The 23120-nt window shown below is 43.9% G+C and overlaps 1 protein-coding gene across 2 annotated transcripts in view; it reads right to left on the reverse strand.

Moving 5' to 3' along the window:
* LOC147711368 (cysteine-rich motor neuron 1 protein-like) overlaps window positions 1-23120 on the reverse strand; it is a 279746-nt gene that overhangs the window by 115333 nt on the left and 141293 nt on the right. For both annotated transcript variants that reach the window (XM_086922083.1, XM_086922082.1), the window contains exon 3: window positions 20459-20602. In XM_086922083.1, the coding sequence (XP_086778209.1) occupies window positions 20459-20602 (144 nt within the window). The remainder of the gene's footprint in view (window positions 1-20458; window positions 20603-23120) is intronic.

Here is a 23120-nt window from a genome sequence, read left to right on the forward strand (position 1 = left end):
GAAGATATCGCAGACTTCATCAGCCCGCACGCCCTCGCCTCCGCTGACTACATCCTCCTAGGGGACCTCAACTTCCACCTGGAGAACAACAACGACAACACCACCACCACCCTGCTGGACAACCTCGCCAACCTCGGACTCATGCAACTGGTGAACACCCCCACCCACTACGCCGGACACACGCTTGACCCAGTCTTCTCCTCCAGCAAGTACATCTCCTTCAGCCACTCCACCGGACTCCACTGGACAGACCACAGCTGCGTCCACTTCAGCTTCAGAAAGACCACGACTCACCACCACCCGCAACAGGTTCCCCGCAGGAACTGGAACAAGATCACCACCGACCAGCTTACCACTTCACTGAGCCAGAACCCTCCCGCAAGCTCAACGGACCCCAACCAAGCAGCCAACAACCTCACACAGTGGATCACCAATTGCGCTCGCCCAACCATCCTCGACCACTAGCAGTCCGGCTTCCGCGCCAACCACAGCACCGAAACCGCCCTCATTGCAGCCACTGACAACATCCGAGCCCTGCTCGACAACTGGGAAACAGCGGCCCTCATCCTCCTGGACCTCTCCGCAGCATTCGATACGGTCTGCCAACGCACCCTAGTGCAGCGCCTCAGCAACATCGGAATCCAAGAGAAGGCACTGGAGTGGATCATCACGTTCCTCACCGGAAGAACCCATAGAGTCCGCCTCCCCCCGTACAGATCCAAGGCCACCGAAGTCATATGCGGCGTACCACAAGGATCATCACTCAGCCCCACCCTCTTCAACGTCTACATGAGCCCCCTCGCAGCCATCGTACGCCAACACAACCTCAACATCATCTCCTACGCCGACGACACCCAGCTGATCCTCTCCCTCACCAACGACCCAGGAACCGCCAGAACCAACCTACACGAAGGGATGAAAGACGTAGTCGAATGGATGAGGAACAGCCGCCTGAAACTGAACTCAGACAAGACGGAAGTCCTCATCCTTGGATCATCACCCTCCGCCTGGGACGACTCCTGGTGGCCCCCTGCCATGGGCAGCGCACCCAAACCAACGGACCACGCACGCAACCTGGGCTTCATCCTGGACTCCTCCCTCTCGATGACCAGACAAGTCAACGCCGTCTCATCATCATGCTTCAACATCCTACGCATGCTCTGAAAGATCTTTCGATGGCTCGCCACCGAAACCAGGAAGACGGTCACACAGGCACTCGTCACCAGCCGACTGGACTACAGAAACACCCAGAACGCCTCCGCACGACTCATCTTGGACATCCCCTGACACAGCCACATCTCCGGACACCTGAGAGACCTTCACTGGCTCCCCGTCAGCAAGAGAATCACGTTCCAACTCCTCACCCACGCACACAAGGCCCTCCACGACCTGGGCCCCAGGTACCTCAACAACCGCCTGACCTTCTACACTCCCACCCGCCAGCTACGATCGACCAGCCATGCCCTCGCCGCCGTGCCACGCATCCGAAGATCCACCATGGGAGGAAGATCCTTCTCCTACCTGGCAGCCAAGACTTGGAACTCCCTTCCCATCCACCTCCGCCTGACCCAAGACCACCTCTGCTTCAGGAAGCAACTCAAGACATGGCTGTTCGAGCAGTAGCGGACCCCCCTCCCCCAAGCGCCTTGAGACCCTCTGGGTGAGTAGGGCGCTATACAAATATCCTGATTGATTGATTGATTGATTGCCTGCATGCTCGGGATGTGTAGCGCGCGAAGTTACCCATGAGGTTTGTCCCCCCCGCTTGCGTCCCCTTATTTCCGGTCACTACTAACGTGTTCGCGAGTAATTCTGTGCCAGATTGCAGTTTCTACGTGTTCGGCAACTCAATCTTACCGACAAGCATCCTCGCGCACGCGAAAATGCTATTGAGCACGCGAGAACTACGCTACGCAGCAGTTTGCGGAGTATTTGACAACTTTGCGTTTTCCGCGGAGCGCGGAGTTGCCGAAACTCCGCAAACTCCGCGAACGGAGCGTAGTTCTTCACCCAGGGCTATTTATGAGAATCATACATAAATCCCACATCCCTGAATCTGTTTATGCTGCTATTTGTTTGGATGCTTAAAAGGCTTTTGATTGAGTAGGTAAGGATGTTATGTTAAAGGAACTTCAATGGCAAGGTATTAGTCTAACATAAATGGAAATGGTTTCTCTTCTTCATTGTTCTCGCAGTGCATCTATACAAAATATCAATTTCCCTTTTCTCTCAATCATAGTATGAGACAAATGTGCACTTTCTCCATTCCCCTTCATTTTGTCACTTGAAGTCTTCTTTGTAAAGAATTTGCTATAATATATCCAGAATAGGGTTTAAGCTTAAAGAAAAGATTGCTAAATCTTCAGCATATACTAAAAATATTTTGATATATGTATCAGAATGTGAATATTAAGTCTGTTTAAAGAAATAGAACCATTTCCTGTGGTTTTATGCTGCAGGGTACTACGTAATATAGTTCAAACTGTGGTATTTCAGTAGAGTGTTTTTTTTACCAGAAATTGCCATTTGACTCTTACATGTTGGCAAAGAATATACAACATTAAAATAATTGGCTATAAGGTTTTCAAAGTCTGTGCATGAAACAATAAATGTTAACATTAATGATACTGTATTTAAAGTCAATTGGTTCCTAGAAAGCTGTTCTTACCAGGATTTGGTCTTAGCAGAGATACAGGATTTGGCATAGGACCAAGAGATTTTGGAGAAAGGGGATTTGGAAATTGAAATAACTCAAACACTAGACTGATAACATGATGTTTATCTGTAGACTACATCAACTCTTTGGTCTTCAGACACTTATGGGGCAGAAGGAATGAAGCCAGTATTTAAGCATATAGCTCACATGTAGATTATGCCTGGCAATCTGTTATTAGATGTTGTAGCTCTGTCCTTTTATACTACTTTTACACACATTCGTGTGCCCCTTACCTTTGTTGTTTTCCTAACATATCAGTTCCCTGGCAGCCCTAGTCCATCTAACCCTTCTTGGATTGTGTTCTTTGTAACTCTGAGTATTATGCCCCTCTCTCTCTCTTTGACTTGCTATTACAGCTCCTGTCTGATTTCATTTGCGTTGGTCTCCTGGGTGTGTTTCCTGGTGATCCTGGCATAGAGGAGTTTCATCATAGCAAAGTCTGCAATGCAAACCTGTAAGCCAATGTCTTAACTACACTATGATATCATGTCCTTTATCAGGATCCAATACTTACATGTGGCCTTCTAATCCTTTGCGGCTGGTGCAGGGATGTACCATACCCCTGCCAGTGAAGTCTCCTGTACCACTCATGGCCAGTGCAGACTCCAGTCCAAACGAGAAGGCTAGTCCAGTTTTTCTCTTTCAGTCCCTTTCTTATCCATCTCCAGGTTGTTACCACAAGTGATCTGTTCTTTTACTTATTAGTAAAGTGGGTAAAGGATCAACAAGAGGCTACAATGGGTCTGCACACCAGACACTTAACATGTCTCCCCCTCTTACTTTCTTCGTGGGGCAAATTGGATGACATTTGTTTGGTGTTACTTATGTTAATTCCTGTTAATAACTATGTTTATTGATGTTCCCAATAAAATTAGCTTAATCCGTTCTGGGGTAATATTGAACATTTTATCTCCTTTCTAATTTAAAGAGATTTTGTATATATCACAAAACAAAATGTTCTGACTTCCCCTACTGTAAGACATATTTCTTCTCTGTTTGCTTTTATTTCAATGAGAAATCGGATCGTGATCAAGTATTTTTTCTATTCAACAATTTGGTATAATGAAAAGATTATAATAAAAAATATGCAACGTTCTCTGCTTTCTTTTGGAGCCGCATCGGACCGGACCTCGGCTGTTCCGCATAATACAATATTTGGGGAGACCTCTGGACTATATATGAACACCCGCAAATCTATACTGTGGCCTCTACGGGGAGAGTCTGAAATAGGTACCTGGGCAGGAGAGGCAACACTAACCACAACCGGGTTAAAATATCTCGGAGTCTATCTGTCGTTATCCTCAGCTATATCCTGGGAGAAAAATATTCCCCCCCCCCATATGGACGCGGATTCAGTCTGATATGAAGTTATGGGCACGCCGCTTTCTATTCTCAAGAGATCAGCAATCTTTAAGATGGTGCGCTCCCTCGCCTCCTTTACCACTTGCAAAATCACCCCTTTCAGATCCCACCCACCTGGTTCCGTCAAATCGATTCAGGGCTGAGTTGTTTCCTTTGGGCTGCTCAAATGCTAGAGTCGCACTGAAAATCTGCTTTCAGTCCACATGCTGTGGGGGGATAGCGACCCCACGATGCCTGCCGCTTTGTGCATGCAAATGCACAGCTTACATTTTTAACATTGCGGCGGGTGCTGCTTGAAGCAGCACCCGCCGCAATGTTAAAAATACAGGATGTGACCGCCAGGGTGGCGGTCACAGCCTAATTTGCACGGAGGGACCGCCGCTGCCCCTGCGGACGGTCCTTCCTACTCCGGGGTGGCGGACGGACTCAGGTCCGTCCGCCATCATAATCGGCCCCACAGTTTGGCAATGTACTGCACTCAATACATTTTGGCAGGGAGTCACGACTTGCCTGTCTAAAGTATTGGAGTGGGACATACCCCTATCACTAAAGCTTTCCCTACCCCATATTACAGAAGAAATAGGCGGCAACCGTTATAAAAGACACTTATTGTTCTTGGGTCTCACCTTGGCTAAAAGGGATTTAGCTAAAGCATGAAAGGCCCAGGCTCCACCCAGGTTGGGAGCCTGGAAGGTGGGTCTTGTCTGGTGTATGGGTCAAGAAAAACCTGTATCTAAGACAGGGGGTTGCCCACAAAAAATTTGGAAACGGTGGGCAGACTATAGAGGCCTAGTTTTGGAAACCCCACCACCACCAACTACAGATGTGGAAGGGCTGTGATAATAGAAACTGGTGGAAGATGATGATACAATGGACTAAGTTATATGCGAACTGGTTCAATGGAATTGATGTATGGATCATTAGTATGTACATGGCACTGAAACATACAATGTATCGAGCTGGCATTTATAAGCTCGAAATGTATGTTTGTATTATTTCATTGTAAATGTTGCTTTATAGGCAATGGAAGTCATCAGACTTGATGCTACAGTACTGATCACAATCAATATATATTGCAATTTTCCTGTAAGAAATGTGGTAACTATGCCTGTTGACCTAATAAAATATGTTGTGAAAAAAATATATATATGATTCTCAACTGTAAAAATCTGAGATCAAAGAGTTTAGTTTGGATTAATGAGATTTGTTTAATAGAATGTTAGACTCTTTGAGGTCTTAAAGAGTCAATTTGGTTTTCCTAATTCTGTTTCAGGCCAGAACTACAACCTTACATTTTCAATCAATTGAACATGAGTCCGCTACAGTTGGACACCTGTTTAAGATATCAATACTAAATTAGATAAAAACAATTTTTCACAATGCATTTTGAGGCAAAGTCCGCTATGTTGTACGGGCAGTTTGGAATGCTGCTGAGCTGCGGGCTGATTTCATTGATGGGGACCTGCGTGTACTAAACAAAATTCGTTTCGCTTTCATTATTTTGAAGCACACGCAGGTCTCCATGAATGCAATCGGCCCCCACTAAAGTAAAATCAGCCAGCAGCTCAGCAGCATTCCAAACTGCCCGGTAGCCAGTCCAGCCCTGTTCAACAATCCTAGTGGGGGCAAATTAAACGTAGAATTATAATGGGCAAAATCTGGAGGTTGCAGAGGACACCATAAGATAGGACTAAGATTCATTCCACTTCTTCTCAAACGTTGTACTTTATTTACAACACATTATATTAGACTCTAGATTTGCTATTTAAAAAGAAAACGTCAACCACTGCTAATTTTTGGATGTGTTCTAATGAAAAAGTTCCTTTTTTATATGTAATCTTATATTTCTTCTGTACATGATTGCTGGAGAAAAGTCTGGAACAAAATTAATGACATTTTAATAACCTCACTTCACTATTATTTCCTTACATTATTCTGTCTATCCTTGAATTATAGGTTAGTAGAACTGCTAATCGCTTCTGCATTACAGTTAATCACTACTAAATGCAAACATGCGGAAACTCTATCTTATAATGCATGCTGGAATGAATACTAGTGAAAATGTCTCTTTACAGTTATGTATTAAACAAGATCTGTAATGATCACCTTTGATTAACATAAAAAGCGATGGTTGGACTGCTTGCTTTACTCTAAGCTATTGGTAATTACTTGGGGGATGTATCCCAGTTCATCTTTTTTTGTCCACAATGCCAACTCATGCAACAAGCATTTGCAATGCAATAGGTCTCGCATTAGGAAAGTTTGAGCTTTTGGTATTGTAAATGACACATTTTTTTATTAATGTTTTGTTTTTGAAAATAGCTAAATTAATAGCTTTGTCATTTACAATGCCAATAGTTCTAACTTCCGCAAATGTGACACCTATAGCATTTGTAATGCAATATGTGTTGTATTTACATTGACTTACATGTAATGATATTACAAATAACAATGGCTTTTATTTTTTTTTCAATAATTAATACTTAAATGAAAGTTATTGTAATTTATAATGGCACTAGCTTAAAGTTTTGTAAATAACTCTTGTGAAGATTATGTTCAGTGTATTTTATTGTGACGAAAATCCAAGAACAGAAGTGAAATATTAACATCTTTTTGTTACATTTGTAATAAAGCTTGAAACATTTAGAGAACATATGTGAACCAGGTGTTGTTGAATGGTTGCACAGATTGATGCTGTGGTGGCGCTGAGTGACAACAAAAGTAAAGAGAAGACGGTTGACTATAATGTTCTGCACCTCGGGCCAGTTCCAAAATCAGACAGTCACTCGCCAACAGCCCTGGCAACAACCGTCCTGTGTTGCCACTGTGCGCCAGATCCTTCAAGATTGAGTTGTTTTGGGCGTGCGTCGGGAAAAAGAAGTCAATTAGATCACCAGATTTGATTCTTAAATTCTTTTATTCTTTTATTTCGTATGCATGGGTAAAAAGTTCTTTACAGTCCAACCAATGCGTTTCGTTCTCTTACCTAGAACTTCATCAGGGCTTTAATGTATGTAGAGTCTCCAGAGTTTCCTTACTAGCTGCCTTCTGTGCAAGGAGAATTGTAAATCGGGATTCAGACGTGTCCCAAGTAACTCTCCTATAGGCAAAGTCTGGTATGTCAAATATTTAGAGGTCGAAAGTCCACGGTAGAATATCAAATTGTTTAACCGGCAAATTTCTTTTATAAGGAAAAATAACTTCAAACTGTGCGTCAGCAAAGGATATTAAGCCTTCTTGAGTTATATAATAAGTGAAACAATGATCCTCAGTGCCTCAACCAGACCTCGTCATGGTTTAATCAAGTTCAACAGATAAAAACACTGTTAATCAGTACTCCTTGTTTCATCAGTGCATGTTTCCCAGGGAATGTTCCCATAAGGCAGTGTGATGCCTATGCAATGATCCAAATTTCGTGCTCCGACACGAAATTTGGACCATTGCATAGGCATCACACTGCCTTATGGGAACATTCCCTGGGATACATGCACTGATAAAACAAGGAGTACTGATTAACAGTGTTTTTATCTGTTGAACTTGATTCAACCATGACGAGGTCTGGTTGAGGCACTGAGGATCATTGTTTCACTTATTATATAACTCTAAAAGGCTTATTATCCTTCGCTGACGCACAGTTTGAAGTTATTTTTCCTTATAAAAGAAATTTGCCGGTTAAACAATTTGATATTCTACCATGGACGTTCGACCTCTAAATATTTGACATACCAGACGTTGCCTATAGGAGATTTACTGGGGACACGTCTGAATCCCGCTTTACAATTCTCCTTGCACAGAAGGCAGCTAGTAAGGAAACTCTGGAGACTCTAAATATATTAAAGCCCTGATGAAGTTCTCGGTAAGAGAACGAAACGCGTTGGTTGGACTGTAAAGAACTTTTTACCCATGCATACGAAATAAAAGAATAAAAGAATTTAAGAATCAAATCTGGTGATCTAATCGACTTCTTTTTCCCGACGCACGCCCAAAACAACTCAATCTTGGTGGCGCTGAGTGATGCTGTGATGGCAAACGAGTGATGCTGTGACCTTCAGTGATGCTGTGGTAGCGCATAGTGATGTTGTGTTGCCCCTGAGTGATGCAGTGGTGGTGCGGAGTAATGCTGTATGCTATGCTATGTTTTGTTTTGTTATGCCATGCTATGTTTTGCTATCCTATGCTTTGATTTGTTATGCTATGCTGTGTTTTGTATGCTATGCTATGTTTTGCTATGCTATGCTATGTTATGCTTTGTTATGCTATGCTATGCTTTGTTATGCTATGCTATGTTTTATTATGCTATGCTATGTTTTGTTATGGTTTTCGGAAAACGGGCACTTCCGCAAAACGGGCGGGCCGCGTCGGCCATTGGCCGACGGCAGCACCAGCGAGGTAGCGTTGCCGTCAGCCAATGGCCGACGGTAGCATGGAAGGGGTTAAGCTATGCTATGTTTTGTTATGTTATCAATCAATCAATCAATCAAAGCATTTATATAGCGCACTACTCACCCGGAAGGTCTCAAGGCGCTAGGGGAGGGGGAGTCTGCTACTGCTCGAACAGCCAGGTCTTGAGCTGCTTCCTGAAGGCAAGGTGGTCCTGGGTCAGGCGGAGGTGGGTCAGGAGGGAGTTCCAAGTCTTGACGGCCAGGTAGGAGAAGGACCTTCCTCCTGTGGTGGCTCTTCGGATGCGGGGAACGGCGGCGAGGGCGTGGCCGGTCGATCGAAGCTGGCGTGTGGAAGCGTAGAAGTTGAGGCGGCTGTTGAGGTATCCTGGGCCTTGGTTGTGTAGGGCTTTGTGTGCGTGGGTGAGGAGACGGAAGGTGATTCTCTTGTTGACCGGGAGCCAGTGCAGATCTCTCAGGTGTCCGGAGATGTGGCTGCGACGGGGGATGTCCAGGATGAGTCGTGCTGAGGCGTTCTGAATCCGCTGGAGTCTCTTCTGGAGTTTGGCGGTGGTTCCGGCGTAGAGGGAGTTGCCGTAGTCCAGACGGCTGGTGACGAGGGCCTGGGTGACCGTCTTCCTGGTTTCGGTGGGGATCCACCGGAAGATCTTATGTAGCATGCACAGGATGTTGAAGCACGACGAGGAGACGGCGTTGACTTGTCTGGTCATGGAGAGGGAGGAGTCCAGGATGAAGCCCAGGTTGCGTGCATGGTCTGTTGGTTTGGGTGCGCTGCCCAGGGCGGGGGGCCACCAGGAGTCATCCCAGGCGGAGGGTGAAGATCCCAGGATGAGGACTTCCGTCTTGTCCGAGTTCAGTTTCAGGCGGCTGTTCATCATCCACTTGGCTACGTCTGTCATCCCTTCGTGTAGGTTGGCTCTGGCGGTGGCGGGGTCGTTGGTGAGGAAGAGGATCAGCTGGGTGTCGTCGGCGTAGGAGATGATGTTGAGGTTGTGTTGGCGTGCGATGGCTGCGAGGGGGCTCATGTAGACGTTGAAGAGGGTTGGGCTGAGCGAGGAGCCTTGAGGAACGCCGCAGATGACTTCGGTGGCTTCTGATCTGAACGGGGGGAGGCGGACTCTCTGTGTCCTTCCGGCGAGGAACAAGATGATCCATTCCAGTGCCTTCTCCTGGATTCCGACGTTGCTAAGGCGCCGCACTAGGGTACGGTGGCAGACAGTGTCGAAGGCCGCGGAGAGGTCTAGGAGGATGAGGGCCGCTGTTTCTCCATTGTCGAGCAGGGCTCGCATGTCATCGGTGGCTGCGATCAGGGCGGTCTCGGTGCTGTGGTTGGCCCGGAAGCCAGACTGCGAGAGGTCGAGGGATCCGTTCGTCTCGAGGAAGGCGGCCAGCTGCTATGTTTTGTTATGCTGTGCTATGTTTTGTTTCGCTATCCTATGCTTTGTATGTTATGCTATGCTATGTTTAGTTTTGCTATCCTATGCTTTGTTTTGTTTTGTTGTGTTTTGTTATGCTATGCTTGTTGTGTTGTGTTTTATTATGTTATGCTTTGTTGTGTTGTGTTTTGCTATGCTATGTTTTGTTTTGCTATCCTATGCTTTGTTTTGTTATGCTATGCTATGTTTTGCTATCCTATGCTTTTTTTGTTATGCTATGCTGTGTTTTGTTATGCTATGCTATGTTTTGTTATGCAATGCTGGTGAGTGTGTGTGAGTGTGTATGTGTGAGGGGGAGTGAGAGTGAGAGTGAGTATGGGTGTGTGAGGGTGTGTGAGTGAGTGTGAGTGAGGGTGAGTGAGGGTGTGTGAGGGTGTGTGAGGGTGAGGGTGAGTGAGTGAGGGTGTGTGAGGGTGTGTGACGGTGTGTAAGGGTGTAAGGGGGTGTGAATTTAAATGTTATGGAAATTGCGTATATTTTTTTACGTACGAAAAATTACATAAGCATTGATATTTAAGAAAATTATGTAAGAATTTTGTGTGAGTGTGTGTGTGAGTGTTTGTGTGAGGGGCAGTGAGAGTGAGTGTAGGTGTGTGAGGGGGAGAGAGTGTGAGTGATGGGGAGTGAGGGTATGTGAGGGTGAGTGAGGGTGAGGGTGAGTAAGTGAAGGTGAGTGAGTGAGGGTGTGTGAGGGTGTGTGATGGTTTGTGAGGGTGTTAGGGGGTGTGAATGTAAATGTTATGGAAATTATGTACATTTTTTACGTACGAAAATTACATAAGCATTGATATTTAAGAAAATTATGTAAGAATTGTAAGACTTGATTTCCTTATGCATAAATAAACAAATGTCGTTTCTGTTACTTTTACTCCTGCAACTTACTTTGTGCTGTGTACTGCCTTTGAAAATACAGTGAGCCTGTGAAAGACAGTGCAGAGGAACGCAGTTATTTAAGTGTCTCCAAAGGCAGTTATTTTTGTCAGGGCCTCTCAGGAGCCAACTTCTTGTGAAAGCGAGCGCATTCCTCCTGCATCTCACTGTCCTGCCATTTCCGGCAGACAGAGGGAGGAGGTGAAACCACAGGTTATGAGGGGTGAACGCAGGAACACCCCAGCGTCAGAGTTATTGGCATTATCAATACCAATGATTTTACTGAGCCATGTTGCAGGGACTATATTCTTTGTGACCAAAAGAGGTCCCACCACATGGCTCGGTAAGACAGATTGGTATTGACAGATTGCCAATAACTCCAAGTAGAACAAGCTTCGCATACAGTGGAGAAAAATACAGACTAGAAAATATTAATCCAGTTTACACTCCAGAAAATATAGTAAAATAACTAATAATAGATACGTGTTGTGATATCGGCACACAATCCTCAAGCTTCAACCGGCGAGGCAACCAACCCATTTCAAACACTGGTCCATACTTTCAAATTCAACATAAAGAAGACGAGGTAAGAGACTTATGACACAGTGCTGCTTTGGGGGAAAACCTCGGGTGCAGTTAGCAAATGAAAACAAAATGCCAAGAGAAACCTAGTACCTTCAATGAGAGGCAGGCCTCGTGCATGTCAACAATCCACCTCACAGTTCATGGCAGAAGGAAGTCAGTGTTTACCTTTTCATGCGACTCAACCTTGTGTGTGTGTGTTTTTTAGTAAGGCTGTAGGAATCATGTAGCCCAACACTGACACTCACCGCGCATCTTCACATCCCAATATTCGTTATTCATGTCTGTAAATAAACACCCTTTCTTTCAGCGCCTAGGAGAGAAACTATCAATTTGGGAATGATGCACAATTGACTACAGCTATAATATGTTGTTGAATGGTAGGGGCGGTAGGAAAACTCCATTTGTAAGAGACCAGCATAATAAACGTAATATATGCGCTTTTCATTTTATAAGGAAATAGTTTAAAGATCTGATGTGTTCACTCTCTAGTACGACTGGACTGCAAGACAATTAAATCGGATGTCATGGTGACTGACCCCCCCCTCCCCCCGGCGACTGCTAGTGCATATTTCCAAAGGAAGAAATTCCACGTTTAGGTCACTTCAAAGTGTAACAATTTGAGTACATTATATTTGGAAACTTAGCAGGAAAGATGGTCGACGTATATACCTTTCCATGTACTGCAGGTTTAACATAAGGATTACACTAATGCCAAAATTCTAAATGCCACAGAAGTAAATGGTTTAAATAAGCATTACACAGTGATAAACAGTAAACGTGTATTCTAGAAAGAAGCTTGCGCTGCGCAGACTTTCATTTCTCAAATTTAATGGATCCTTCTCGTTATGTGTTAAGATGCAAAAATACAGCAGGTTGAGGAGAGAAGCAGTCTGTGCAAAAAACAATATTGCTGAGTTCAAGCGCAACACTCATCTGCAGGTGTGTCTTTAAGCGTGTATGTATGTAGCATCTCCACTCATTGACCAGACATGCGAATCAGATTAGTCATGAATATAAAACAGGTCATGCTGTTTAATATATAGACAGCAGTGCTATCCGCATATCTAGTTTACAGGAAGCGTGGCTGACAAACCGTAAATGCTAAATAAGCGCTACAGCTGCATATTGCTCTATAATGCTTTTCTAAAAGAATTGTAAAGCCATTTTATTGTGCACATATATTAACCTGCAGACTGTGCACAAAAAGGTAACAAGAAGGGAAGAATAGGGGAGAGTAAGGGTGACGAGACGCACGGGGAGCAGCAGCCTTTGATGTGCCGGCCGGCCGTGGGCAGTGAATAATTAGGGGAGGAGAAATGCCAGAGCGCACGCTGGGGGAAGCTTGTGGGAGGGAGGCTGGTGGCTTTGATGCGTGCACACGCTTTTTTCACGGGCACAGCATCAAATCGCCCGTTTGGTTAAGCTCTCGTTAAGCCCCAATATGTCTCGACATCTGCAATGCGCAAGCGCATTGACAGAGGTCGAGCCCTAAAAACCAGCAATATACAAATCAGCCTTGGTCCTGCTCCAGTAAGAACAGGATTTTGCAGTGGCTCCTCTTTTCGCATTAAAAAAAGTATCAGTATATTGAATTAAATTGTGAGAGCATCTGCCAAAAAAGAACCAAAACCGACATCGAGACAGTCAATGGGCCTGTCACAGCTCTCGGGACATCACAAATGTGGCACATGTGTGTGTTGTGATTCAACAGTGGAAGGTTCCCTTTTCTCGCATAAGGGCATATATTGGAAATATGAGAGGTTTTCCAATTGTAAGACCAAATACGCAGTTTACAGAATAACAAGCCCATGTGGGTTGTTATACATTGGAAAAATTAGTCAGGAGATACGGCAGAGGATTTGCCAACATAAGTCTCGGATTAGAACCATTTTTGAATCAGCGCCCCTTGTGAACCACTGGAATAAAAAATCACATACTGAAAAAGATCTACGATGGACAATAATCTCTAAAGTAGAATGAGATCCCAGAGGGGGGGATTTGGAAGTAAAATTGTCAAAAAGAGAAGCCCTGCTTATCATAAAATGTGACACGAGTGTGTCAGGCCTGAATGAAATTTCAGAATTATATAAATTATGAATATGGGCGTTTGTTGTACTGAAGGCCCTCGGAGCTGAAAGCCTTACAATGAGCTATGGCTTCTGTAAAAATCTAGCCCTCTAACCACAGCCTTAGAGGCCTTGTGCACAGAATACCCATTTATGGATTTTTTAGCACTTTTAGATATGCGCATTCTGAGGAATCGCACATCCATTATGTGTTGCGAGCGAGCTTCTTGGCCTGCATTTGCATGAAATTCCACAATGCCTTCCATTATGAATACGTTAGTACATAGCTCCATTCACCACTCCCACAAAGCATGAGCAATGTGGTCTTTTAGTCCGTATTGCCACTGGCATTGAAAACCACAGGTATTGGTTGGCCATCTTTTTTTTAAAAAGCGTGAGATCACCTAAAAGCAGGTCGGGATATATTGGTTAAGTTCTAGCACTTTGTCGGGTTCCAGTATTAAGGTACTTGTTGCCACGCGGTATGGGTTCACAAGGAGTAGGGACTACAGGTCCCAGAAACGTGCAGTACGCCGGTTCTGTTTTAGGAGTATGAACGTCAACACACGTTTGACGCTCGCTAATCCAGTGTGACGAGACCCGGAAGAGAGATCTCCGTATGGCGAAAGGTGAGCAACTTGGGTGCTCTGTGAGTCGTATACATCGCTAAAACCACGTGGAGAAGTGAGACTTCAAACTAAAGGACTGTATATATCTATTTCTTTGATTTAGAAGTAATTACGGATGATTAATGTTAGACGCGGACATCGAAATTGAACTAAGCCGTTTGTGACAAACGTTGGAGGGTGTTGAAGGTAGAAGCTCGTATTTTATATACCCTATACCACGAGTGGTAGACAATTAGCGGTGTTTACTTTGAACCCATTTTTGGTTTTCCAAATAGGACGCCGTCGGCATTTATATTGTTGTTATTTGATGACATCAACCAAAGAGCAGCTCAATTCAGAATTTATCAAGTAAGTTTCAAGAACTAGGAGAGGTCCGGTTGTGGCTTTAGCTTATGGACAAATGACGGATAGTTTGAATTACGGGTGTGTGATTTTTGTCTTTCCTCCTTTTGTTTGTACTAGATTCACTTTTCACAACCCAGCTTTTTGGATTGCTCGACCTTTGGGCATGTTTAAATTAGGTAAGATACAGCAGGGGCGAATAATGGTGGGAGAGCTGGATGTATGACGTTACAACGCATACCATTACAACTACCTACCATTACAACGCGACCATTACAACGCATACCATTACAACGCATAGCGCTTAGAGGTGCTGGATAGTGGTAAGTATAATTTACTATTCCAACTCCAGTCCCCGTGGACACTAGGGAAGGTGTTGGATAGTAAATTAAACTTATTCCCTATCCTAGAGCGCCCCCCAGCGCAATGCGTTGTAATGGTATGCGTTGTAAAAGTTGCGTTGTAATGGTAGGTAGTTGTAAAAGTTGCGTTGTAACAGGTGTATACCGGGAGAGCTTGCTAGTGTTTTCAACCAAGGCAACAGTGCTTGTATTTTCTTGGTTTTTGCAGTGAGGTTTTGGTCCTGATGAGAACCCCTAGAATAAGGGGGTTCAAAACGCGTAGACCACGGAGTTGCCAAACAATTGCTTTGATTTATTACATTTGGTGTTTTTAGTGCCCATTAAAGAGAATGTTGTATCTAATGTAAATTATTGTAAATATTGTATAGGATACATTTACAAAACTGGTGATTAATAGCAATATTGTTTGGCACTTGGGTTGCAAGTGAGACTGTTTTATACCATTTTGTTGCTCCCAGTATGAATAGTGTGTATGTTGTTTGTGTAGACTCAATAGGTGTTTGAAAGTTTTTGAATGGAAGTTTTTATGGTTCCTAAAAAATTATGGAAACCGAATAAAAGATATATGACTGACTGAAGGGAAGTGTAATTCATTTTTTCTTTCTTTTCCTTCTGTTGAGTGTTATGTATTTACATGTGAAATGTTGTTTCATCACATGTATTAAAGTGTTTTGGAGATATAACTGAAAAGAATATGTGCTATTGAATAAAACCTACCAATGAGCTTAAGGATATATTGATTGTTGGTTCTTGCATCCTTTGATTAAAAGATTTAAAGTCTGGAGCAGTATTGGCATTGCCCTTGCTTGTTGATTTAAGAGTGCTCAGCCTTACTGTTTGTGAGCCGTACCCTTTTTTGTTACATAGTAACCAGTAAGAACAGTGCAGCCAGAATTGGCACGCTGGGTCCCCTCTGAATCAAAATACAAACAACCGCTGACCAATTTGGGTGACATCAGAAGGGTGCATCTTGGTTCAAGTGTCCAAGTGAGCATTGGCCCCACATCTGGGCATGCCTGTTGCACTTAGAGCATCTGACTGAGTAATACAAAAAAAGTAATGGGTGGAATACTTGAATTCATCTCAGCCCCTGGAAATTATTCAGGGCTGCACCCCGGTCTATTTTTTTTCCCACCATGCCACCTCAAACCGGACACAGCCATACGTAAATCAGCCACGTTCCGGTTCCAATAGGAACAGTCCAGCCAGAACGGTTCGGCCAGTAACACAAACAAATCCAGTCTGGCATCAACCTTTTGACATCTTTCTCACCTAATATGTGTTTACATATGCAGCAAGCTATTCCTCAACCTTAAATTTCTTGTATTATTGAGATATTAGTTTTTCATATGTATCTGTTCTTATTATGAGTTGTCGTAGTTGCAAATTCATAACACCTTGTTCTTATTTTCACATGCTTTTGATTCTAAATGTGGTTACCACTTGTTTTTATACTTACATCTTCCTTTTTGCCCTTTATTCTGAAAACGTATAAAATTTATTTTGTCAGATATGTTATGTGTCTACATTTTTATAATGGTACATAATAAGTTATACTTTTCAACAACCACATTACCTGTTAGGTTTTCTTTATAAAAGTATATTTGTATTTCATCTTATAACATAAGATTGTATAGAGTATAACTATTGGAACATATCAGATTTCTATATACCAAAAAACACACCTCTAGTCTTATCCATGTGTATCAAATCAGTTTATGCAGTTTTCGCCCTATTTCTCTAGACACTAAACTAAGTGATGTTTATCATCAAGGGGGAAGACATCCCTTAAGGACAAGAACCCTCACTCACCCGAAGGTGACATGCTTCATCATATGGGTCCTCCTTGCCAGTATTGAAAACCTAGTCAACACTGGGAGCTACTACTTCAAGTTTTAAGGAAGGAGCTCAGAGATGTTTTGTTGATAAGGAGAAGGATAGTAATCTCATATGTGGAATGATGGGTGTAGTGAGGTTAGCAGCGCTGTGTAGGAGATTTGAAAGTGAGTTAAAACTGCCTAGATAGAATTCACTGTCAACTACTTTATTCTAGTGTTCTACCTGACAGGATTAAAATGAAACAGCACAGTGGTATGGATATATAACCACTGTCACTTTATACAACACCGGTATTCCTGTTTTTCTTTCTTTTATCAGGTTATACCCAAGGTATCTAAGGAAAAAACAGGAAATGGGAAAAGAAAAGTGCGAGAGAGAGACAAAAGGCAAAAAACAATAAATCACATGATTACTTGAGCATTGTGCATTTGTCACTATGTCACAGGTTTTATTTATGCTTCTTCATTGTCATAGATAAGGACTTACTCTCAACTGTAGGATAGCCCTGCCTCACCTCTACCTGACAGACTGCTCTGGAGGGAGGCCCCGCACTGCGGGAGAGAAAAGAAACAGTGGCAAAGGTGTCAGAAATTTCTACACCCTTTCCACTTTAATCCTAATTTCATTAGCAATCTGTTGTTCTTGAATACGAGTTTTAATGTTTCTAGTGGTCATTCCCACATAACGAAGCTGATAAGGACACCATATTAGATAGATCAGTCGCTCGCTATTACAGCTGGTGTGTTTATCAATTTTCCACGGGCGTGAAGTACCTATGTCATTTCCTGTTTTTTCCTTAGATACATTGGGTATAACCTGATAAAAGAAAGAAAAACAGGAATACCGGTGTTGTATAAATTTTATTATTATTATTTTTCACTTCTTGCAGCAGCAATAACACGATTATACCTGGTCCTGAAGAAAGCCGCTGATACAAAGGGTTTTGATCAACAGGCTGAAACATGTTGACCATAAAGTGACAGTGGTTATATATCCATACCACTGTGCTGTTTCATTTTAATCCTGTCAGGTAGAACACTAGAATAAAGTACTTGACAGTGAATTCTATCTAGGCAGTTTTAACTCACTTTCTATTCTCGTACACAGCGCTGCTAACCTCACTACACCCATCATTTCACATATGGGATTACTATCCTTCTCCTTATCAACAAAACATCTCTGAGCTCCTTCCTTAAAACTTGAAGTAGTAGCTCCCAGTGTTGACTAGGTTTTCAATACTGGCAAGGAGGACCCATATGATGAAGCATGTCACCTTCGGGTGAGTGAGGGTTCTTGTCCTTAAGGGATGTCTTCCCCCTTGATGATAAACATCACTTAGTTTAGTGTCGAGAGAAATAGGGCGAAAACTGCATACACTGATTTCATACTCATGGATAAGACTAGAGGTGTGTTTTTTGGTATATAGATTATGATAAGGGAATACACACCAACTAGTCTATACACTTTTTCCCTTCTGACCCCCAATCTACGGTAGTGAAATAACATATCGGATTTCGACATTTAGATTTTAAAAAAATGTTTTAAACAAAAAACACTAGCTCCATGAAGTGGCTGTAAGGTGATATGCTGGTGATTTCCTAAACTCCTATGTGTGTGCGAATGCATGTGCATGTTTGTGTGTGTGTGTGTGTGTGTAACCCACACTGTGAGGACCAGATTGTCCACATAGCATGGGTAAACACTAGGAGATGATGGATGGAGCACTGAAACTTTTAAGACAATCACCCCCTGTCACTATTAGTTCTGGTTTGAATCCATCATCGTTCTTTAGGTCGCTTCGCCACCCCAGTTCAGATCCAGCCATATGCAAATCAGTCTTGGCCCGGTTCCTCGTGGAAACTGTCCTGCCCGTACTGCCAAGCCAGGTCTTCCCTGAACCAGAAACAAGCATCCTGGGAACGGTTTCGGGGTAACACCCGTCATCAACCAGGCTAGCTTGAATCCAGTGGCAAAGTGAGCAAGGGACCCACGCCTGGGCCTACACTACCAACAAAGGGCGAACAAAGTAAACACAAAGAACAGAGTCAAGACTGATTTGAATATGGCTGAGTCTGAACTGGGGTGGCTAAGTGAGCATAAGAACAATGATGGATTCAACCCAGATCTAATAGTGACTGAGGGTGAGTGTCTGAAAGTCTTCAGACCTCCATCCATCATTTTATTGTGTAAACCCTGACAGCACCAGAGAAACATTATCGTTGTAAGGACCGGTGCATTATGAGGACCACTCCAGGTAGTGTGTTTCATTTAGTTCGAGCGAGTGTATCAAAAAACTAAAAGTGCAGTTAGATTTGCCTCGGTCTGCTTTATTACCAACCCTACTTTCAAAGCGCATTTAGAGTTAGAATAGTAAATACACACTTCATTATGATTAATGGCCGGTTCTCATAATAATAGGTATGTTATGGGGTGTGTGTGCGTGTGTGTGTGTGTATGCATGTGAGCGTGCGTGTGTGTGTGTGTGGGTGTGTGTGGGTGTGCGTGTGTGTGTGTGTGTGTGTGCTTTCACAGGGTGCATTTTTCACGACAGCCATAAAAAAAAGTGGAGAAGGAAAGCTTGTGTTTCTTTTGGGCTTCCGAATATATGTTCAACCGGGAAGTTTTTCATGTCCTAACAAATGCCAAAAAACAATGTTAGGTTCTTTAGCAAAGGTAAAGGCCATTTAACTATTCTGTGGCTCCAAAACACATGTAACTATTAAACATCTTTTAAACATTTTACTTAGCTTTCCAGCTGTCATCTTAATCAGTGAGAAGTTCTCACACAGTGTAGTTTGCACATTTCATCATTCAATCTTTATTTCGGCCATTGGCCATCAAAGATATACAGTAAAACATGTATAGTCACTATAAAATCAACATACATAATCAATCACAATATAAAACCTTGAGATTACATACTAATAAAACTATGTTAAAAACTGTAAACCTTAAAATTAAGAGGGAGCCTGCATCTTCAGAATACGGGTGCGAGTGTGCCAGACATTGGTGAGGAATTTTGCTAATACAAATACAGTTAAACTAGAGGCATCAGTTTTTAAGATTCTATACATTGGGAGGTACTCCCTACAACCCAGATTTCTGATCAATGGTAGGAGCCAGTATTTCCTCGCTGCCTTGTAAGCTGGGCAAAAGAGTAAATCGCTTTCCTCCGCAGCAGCGCAAGCCGGGCACTGCTTGGTGGAGGGAGGTGATGACCAGGAGCTGGTAAAGGATCGTAGAAGCAGTGTGCCATATCTCCATTGGAGAAACAGCTTCCTGGCCAGCGCGGGGGAGATGGCATCTAAAACCCTCTCCTGCCTGTACGAGTCCTTGCTTTGCAGAAAAACAGAAGTTAGTGACCCTTCACACTGACTGTCTAGGGCCGTGGCTAATTTATGTTCATAATAAGCGATAGCCAGAGCTCTCCTTGAAATGTTTAATGAGGCATTAGCAGGGTTAGACCAAAGGTCGGTGAGCCCCAGTGCCATACAGGAGTTTTGGATGTATTTTATCCAGGGGATCAATAGCGCTTTCGGGTGGGTCAATAGCTCCATTAGTTCCGCCCTATAGGCAAGAAGTTCGTTGCTACTCCAGAGCCTTCGCCAGAAGGCTATGGGTCTCAAGCCTAGTTCGTCAGCTATGGGACGCAAACTCAGATCTAACCTCACATTACTTTGATCTCGCTATTAGATTTAGGTGTTTACATTACATGTGCTTGGTGCATTGACCAAAAATACCCACGTTCTTTTCACGACAAAATGTCTTTTTAACCACCTCCTCCCATCAAAGTATGTGTAATCTCGGAAAGAAATCGCCCTTCATAAAATATGTAATTTAATTAATCTTACCAAGCGCTTCTGTACATTGTTGCTTGTCCTTGAAAGAATACTGAGTTCTGCATTTACCAAACTCGCAAAGACATCGTTTGTCTCTAATTTCACATCCTTGGTTCCAACAGGTTTCAATTCCAGCAAAGTAATCTGGGTCATATCCTAGATAAAACAAATGATTACATCTATTTTTTCTTACTTCAAGATCTTCGGTAAAAAAACATATAATACAATTGCCGCAGGTCTTGAGAAATGATACCATGAAATAATGAACAGGAGAGCACGTGTGAAGCAAGTTTATGAAGGTTAGCAGGTTGGGGTGAATTTTGTGAAGATAGATTGAGAAGTACAAGAGATATGCAGACACAATGCCTGCATGAAGCCAGTGAGTCCTTCTTCACATACACTTTAGGCTAGGTTAGGTCAGGTCAGTGCAAGTCAGGTTGGACATGTTTTGTTTAGTTTAGTTTATTTAGTCTTCGTGTTTGTGGCAAATGCTGGGGCATTAAAGTGCTGGGGCAGTGTGGGGGAGGCAGCGCAGGGGGGCAGCACGGGGGCAGCGTGGGTAAAATAATTTTTCAAAATGCTTACCTGCCATCTGCAGCATCGGTGCAATTCTTGCCTCTCCTCCTCCACTCCCAGAAAGCCACAGGCTCCCCTACGCCAATCCAGGTGCTGGTCTCATACTGGTATTGCCCAGTATGAGAGCAGTGCCGTGATTGGCGTGAGCCCCCCCAGTTAGGCGCTCACTAAGTGACGACGACCCTGTGCTTGCTCTCCACCCAGCTGTAAAGCACAGCTCCGGTGGATAGATTGAAGTGCGCATGACGATTTGGCCGGCCTTAGAAGCAGCAATGGCCCGTGCAGGTAAGAGCGGTGGGGCCGGGTGGGGGGGATTTCGACAGACGACGATGAGGATAACTGAATTATTCATTTAATTGTTGCTCGTGGTCATCTGCCGAATTCCCCCCCAACCCAGTCCCTCCCCCCCACTCTTACTTACACAGGCCGCTCCTGTTTAGACGGGCGGCCAAACTGTCATGCGCACTTGAAGCAGTGCCACCACTCCTCCTTCCTGCAGCTGTGTTGTGTCAGAATGGACGGCCCAGCCCCACCCTGGCTCGGCTGCAGGAAATGAACGAGGAAAAATGACATGATAGTAACCTCTGTTATTAACATTTTATTTTTCACTGTAGAAAAGCAGTGGGGCGACGCTTCTCCCCCTTATCGAAGGAGCCGCCCCTACTTGGTGTGTTTTTTATATAGCGTTTATACATACAAAGGATTTTATGGTGCAATGTTACAGACATTAGATTATATGTTGTGTTATGTGAATTTTAAAGTCAAACTATCACACCTAAAGGGTTTAATGGCAGTGTGAAGTAAAACAGAAATGGCTGAAATAAGCAAAGTGTAAATTGCTCCAAGGTCACTACTGCAGAAAGTAAGTCTTGCTTGTATCGTAGATGGCTTCTATGTTTCTGAAAAAATGCAGGAGAGAATTCTAAAGGTGTGCCACGTTGGTGGTAAAATACCTCAATACACCACTGGCCTATCTAAAATAAAGGACTGAAGATGTTTAATCAGTAAAGAAAGGTATGGAGTGCCTTGGTTGATAGCTCATTCAGCTATTGAATATAGAAAAAAGTCCTAGACGGAGAAAAGCTTCTACGTGCAATATAAGTGCCTTGCTTTTAATTCTTTCACAGATGGTCAAAAATTGTAGGTCACATGAGTTCTGTCTGGTAGTATCTACTAAGCCGTACACTGGTGGCATTCTGTATTCAAAATGAAAAAATTATAGACTCGGAAGGAAGGCTGAGAAAGCAGTGGCTCCCCGTGGAGAAAAGAGTCACCTTCAAAATCCTCACCCACCCCTACAAATGCTTACACAACAACGGACCTAAATACCTCAACAACAGAATCAACTTCCACAAACCCAAAAGAAACCTCCGATCCTCCAACCTCACCCTGGCCGAAACCCTGTGCATCCACAAAGCAAGAGTAGGCGGATGATCCTTCTCTGACATTGCAGCTAAGACCTGGCACGAGCTACCGGCAGACATCAGACATGCTCCCTCCCTGAACATCTTCAGGAACAGCCTCAACACCTGGCTCTTCAGCTGAACAGACCTGCAAACCCCCCACCTCCCCTCAGCGCCTTGAGATCCTCACGGGTGAGTAGCGCGTTTACAATTCCCTGATTTATTGATTTGTTGAGTAGCGGCTCCTCCCCTAAAACAGAGGAGCGTTGCCCCACTGCTTCTCAGCAGTAAAGTAAAAAAAACAAAATGATAGAGGGGGGCCGTGGCTAACCTCAAAACATGGCGGTCGCAGATTAGTGGAGCTCCGAGCCTGGGCTAAATAATCCTGACAAATTACCACTAGCTGGGCCTCATCAAGGCCAAAATAACAACTTACCAGAGAAGTGAAGCCAGGACATAGGGGCGAGTATCAGCACAGGGAAGCTCGAAGTTTGAGGTGAGGCCTGCGCCGTAGGTGATCCTTGAAGTGAGGCACCGGCCCACTGCTGCGACGAGGAGGAAGAAGCCGCTACAGCGAAGTGCTGTGGACGCGCCGAGGGCTGCGGAGAGTGTCGACTGCTTCCTGATACCCCTACAGCTAGTCTGCTGCCCGTGGTCTGGAGCAGTGGGCGCGACTGTAGCCGGTAGCTCCGGTG

The sequence above is a fragment of the Lissotriton vulgaris genome, chromosome 5 (genome assembly GCF_964263255.1).
Source record: "Lissotriton vulgaris chromosome 5, aLisVul1.2, whole genome shotgun sequence".
Taxonomy (NCBI): domain Eukaryota; kingdom Metazoa; phylum Chordata; class Amphibia; order Caudata; family Salamandridae; genus Lissotriton; species Lissotriton vulgaris.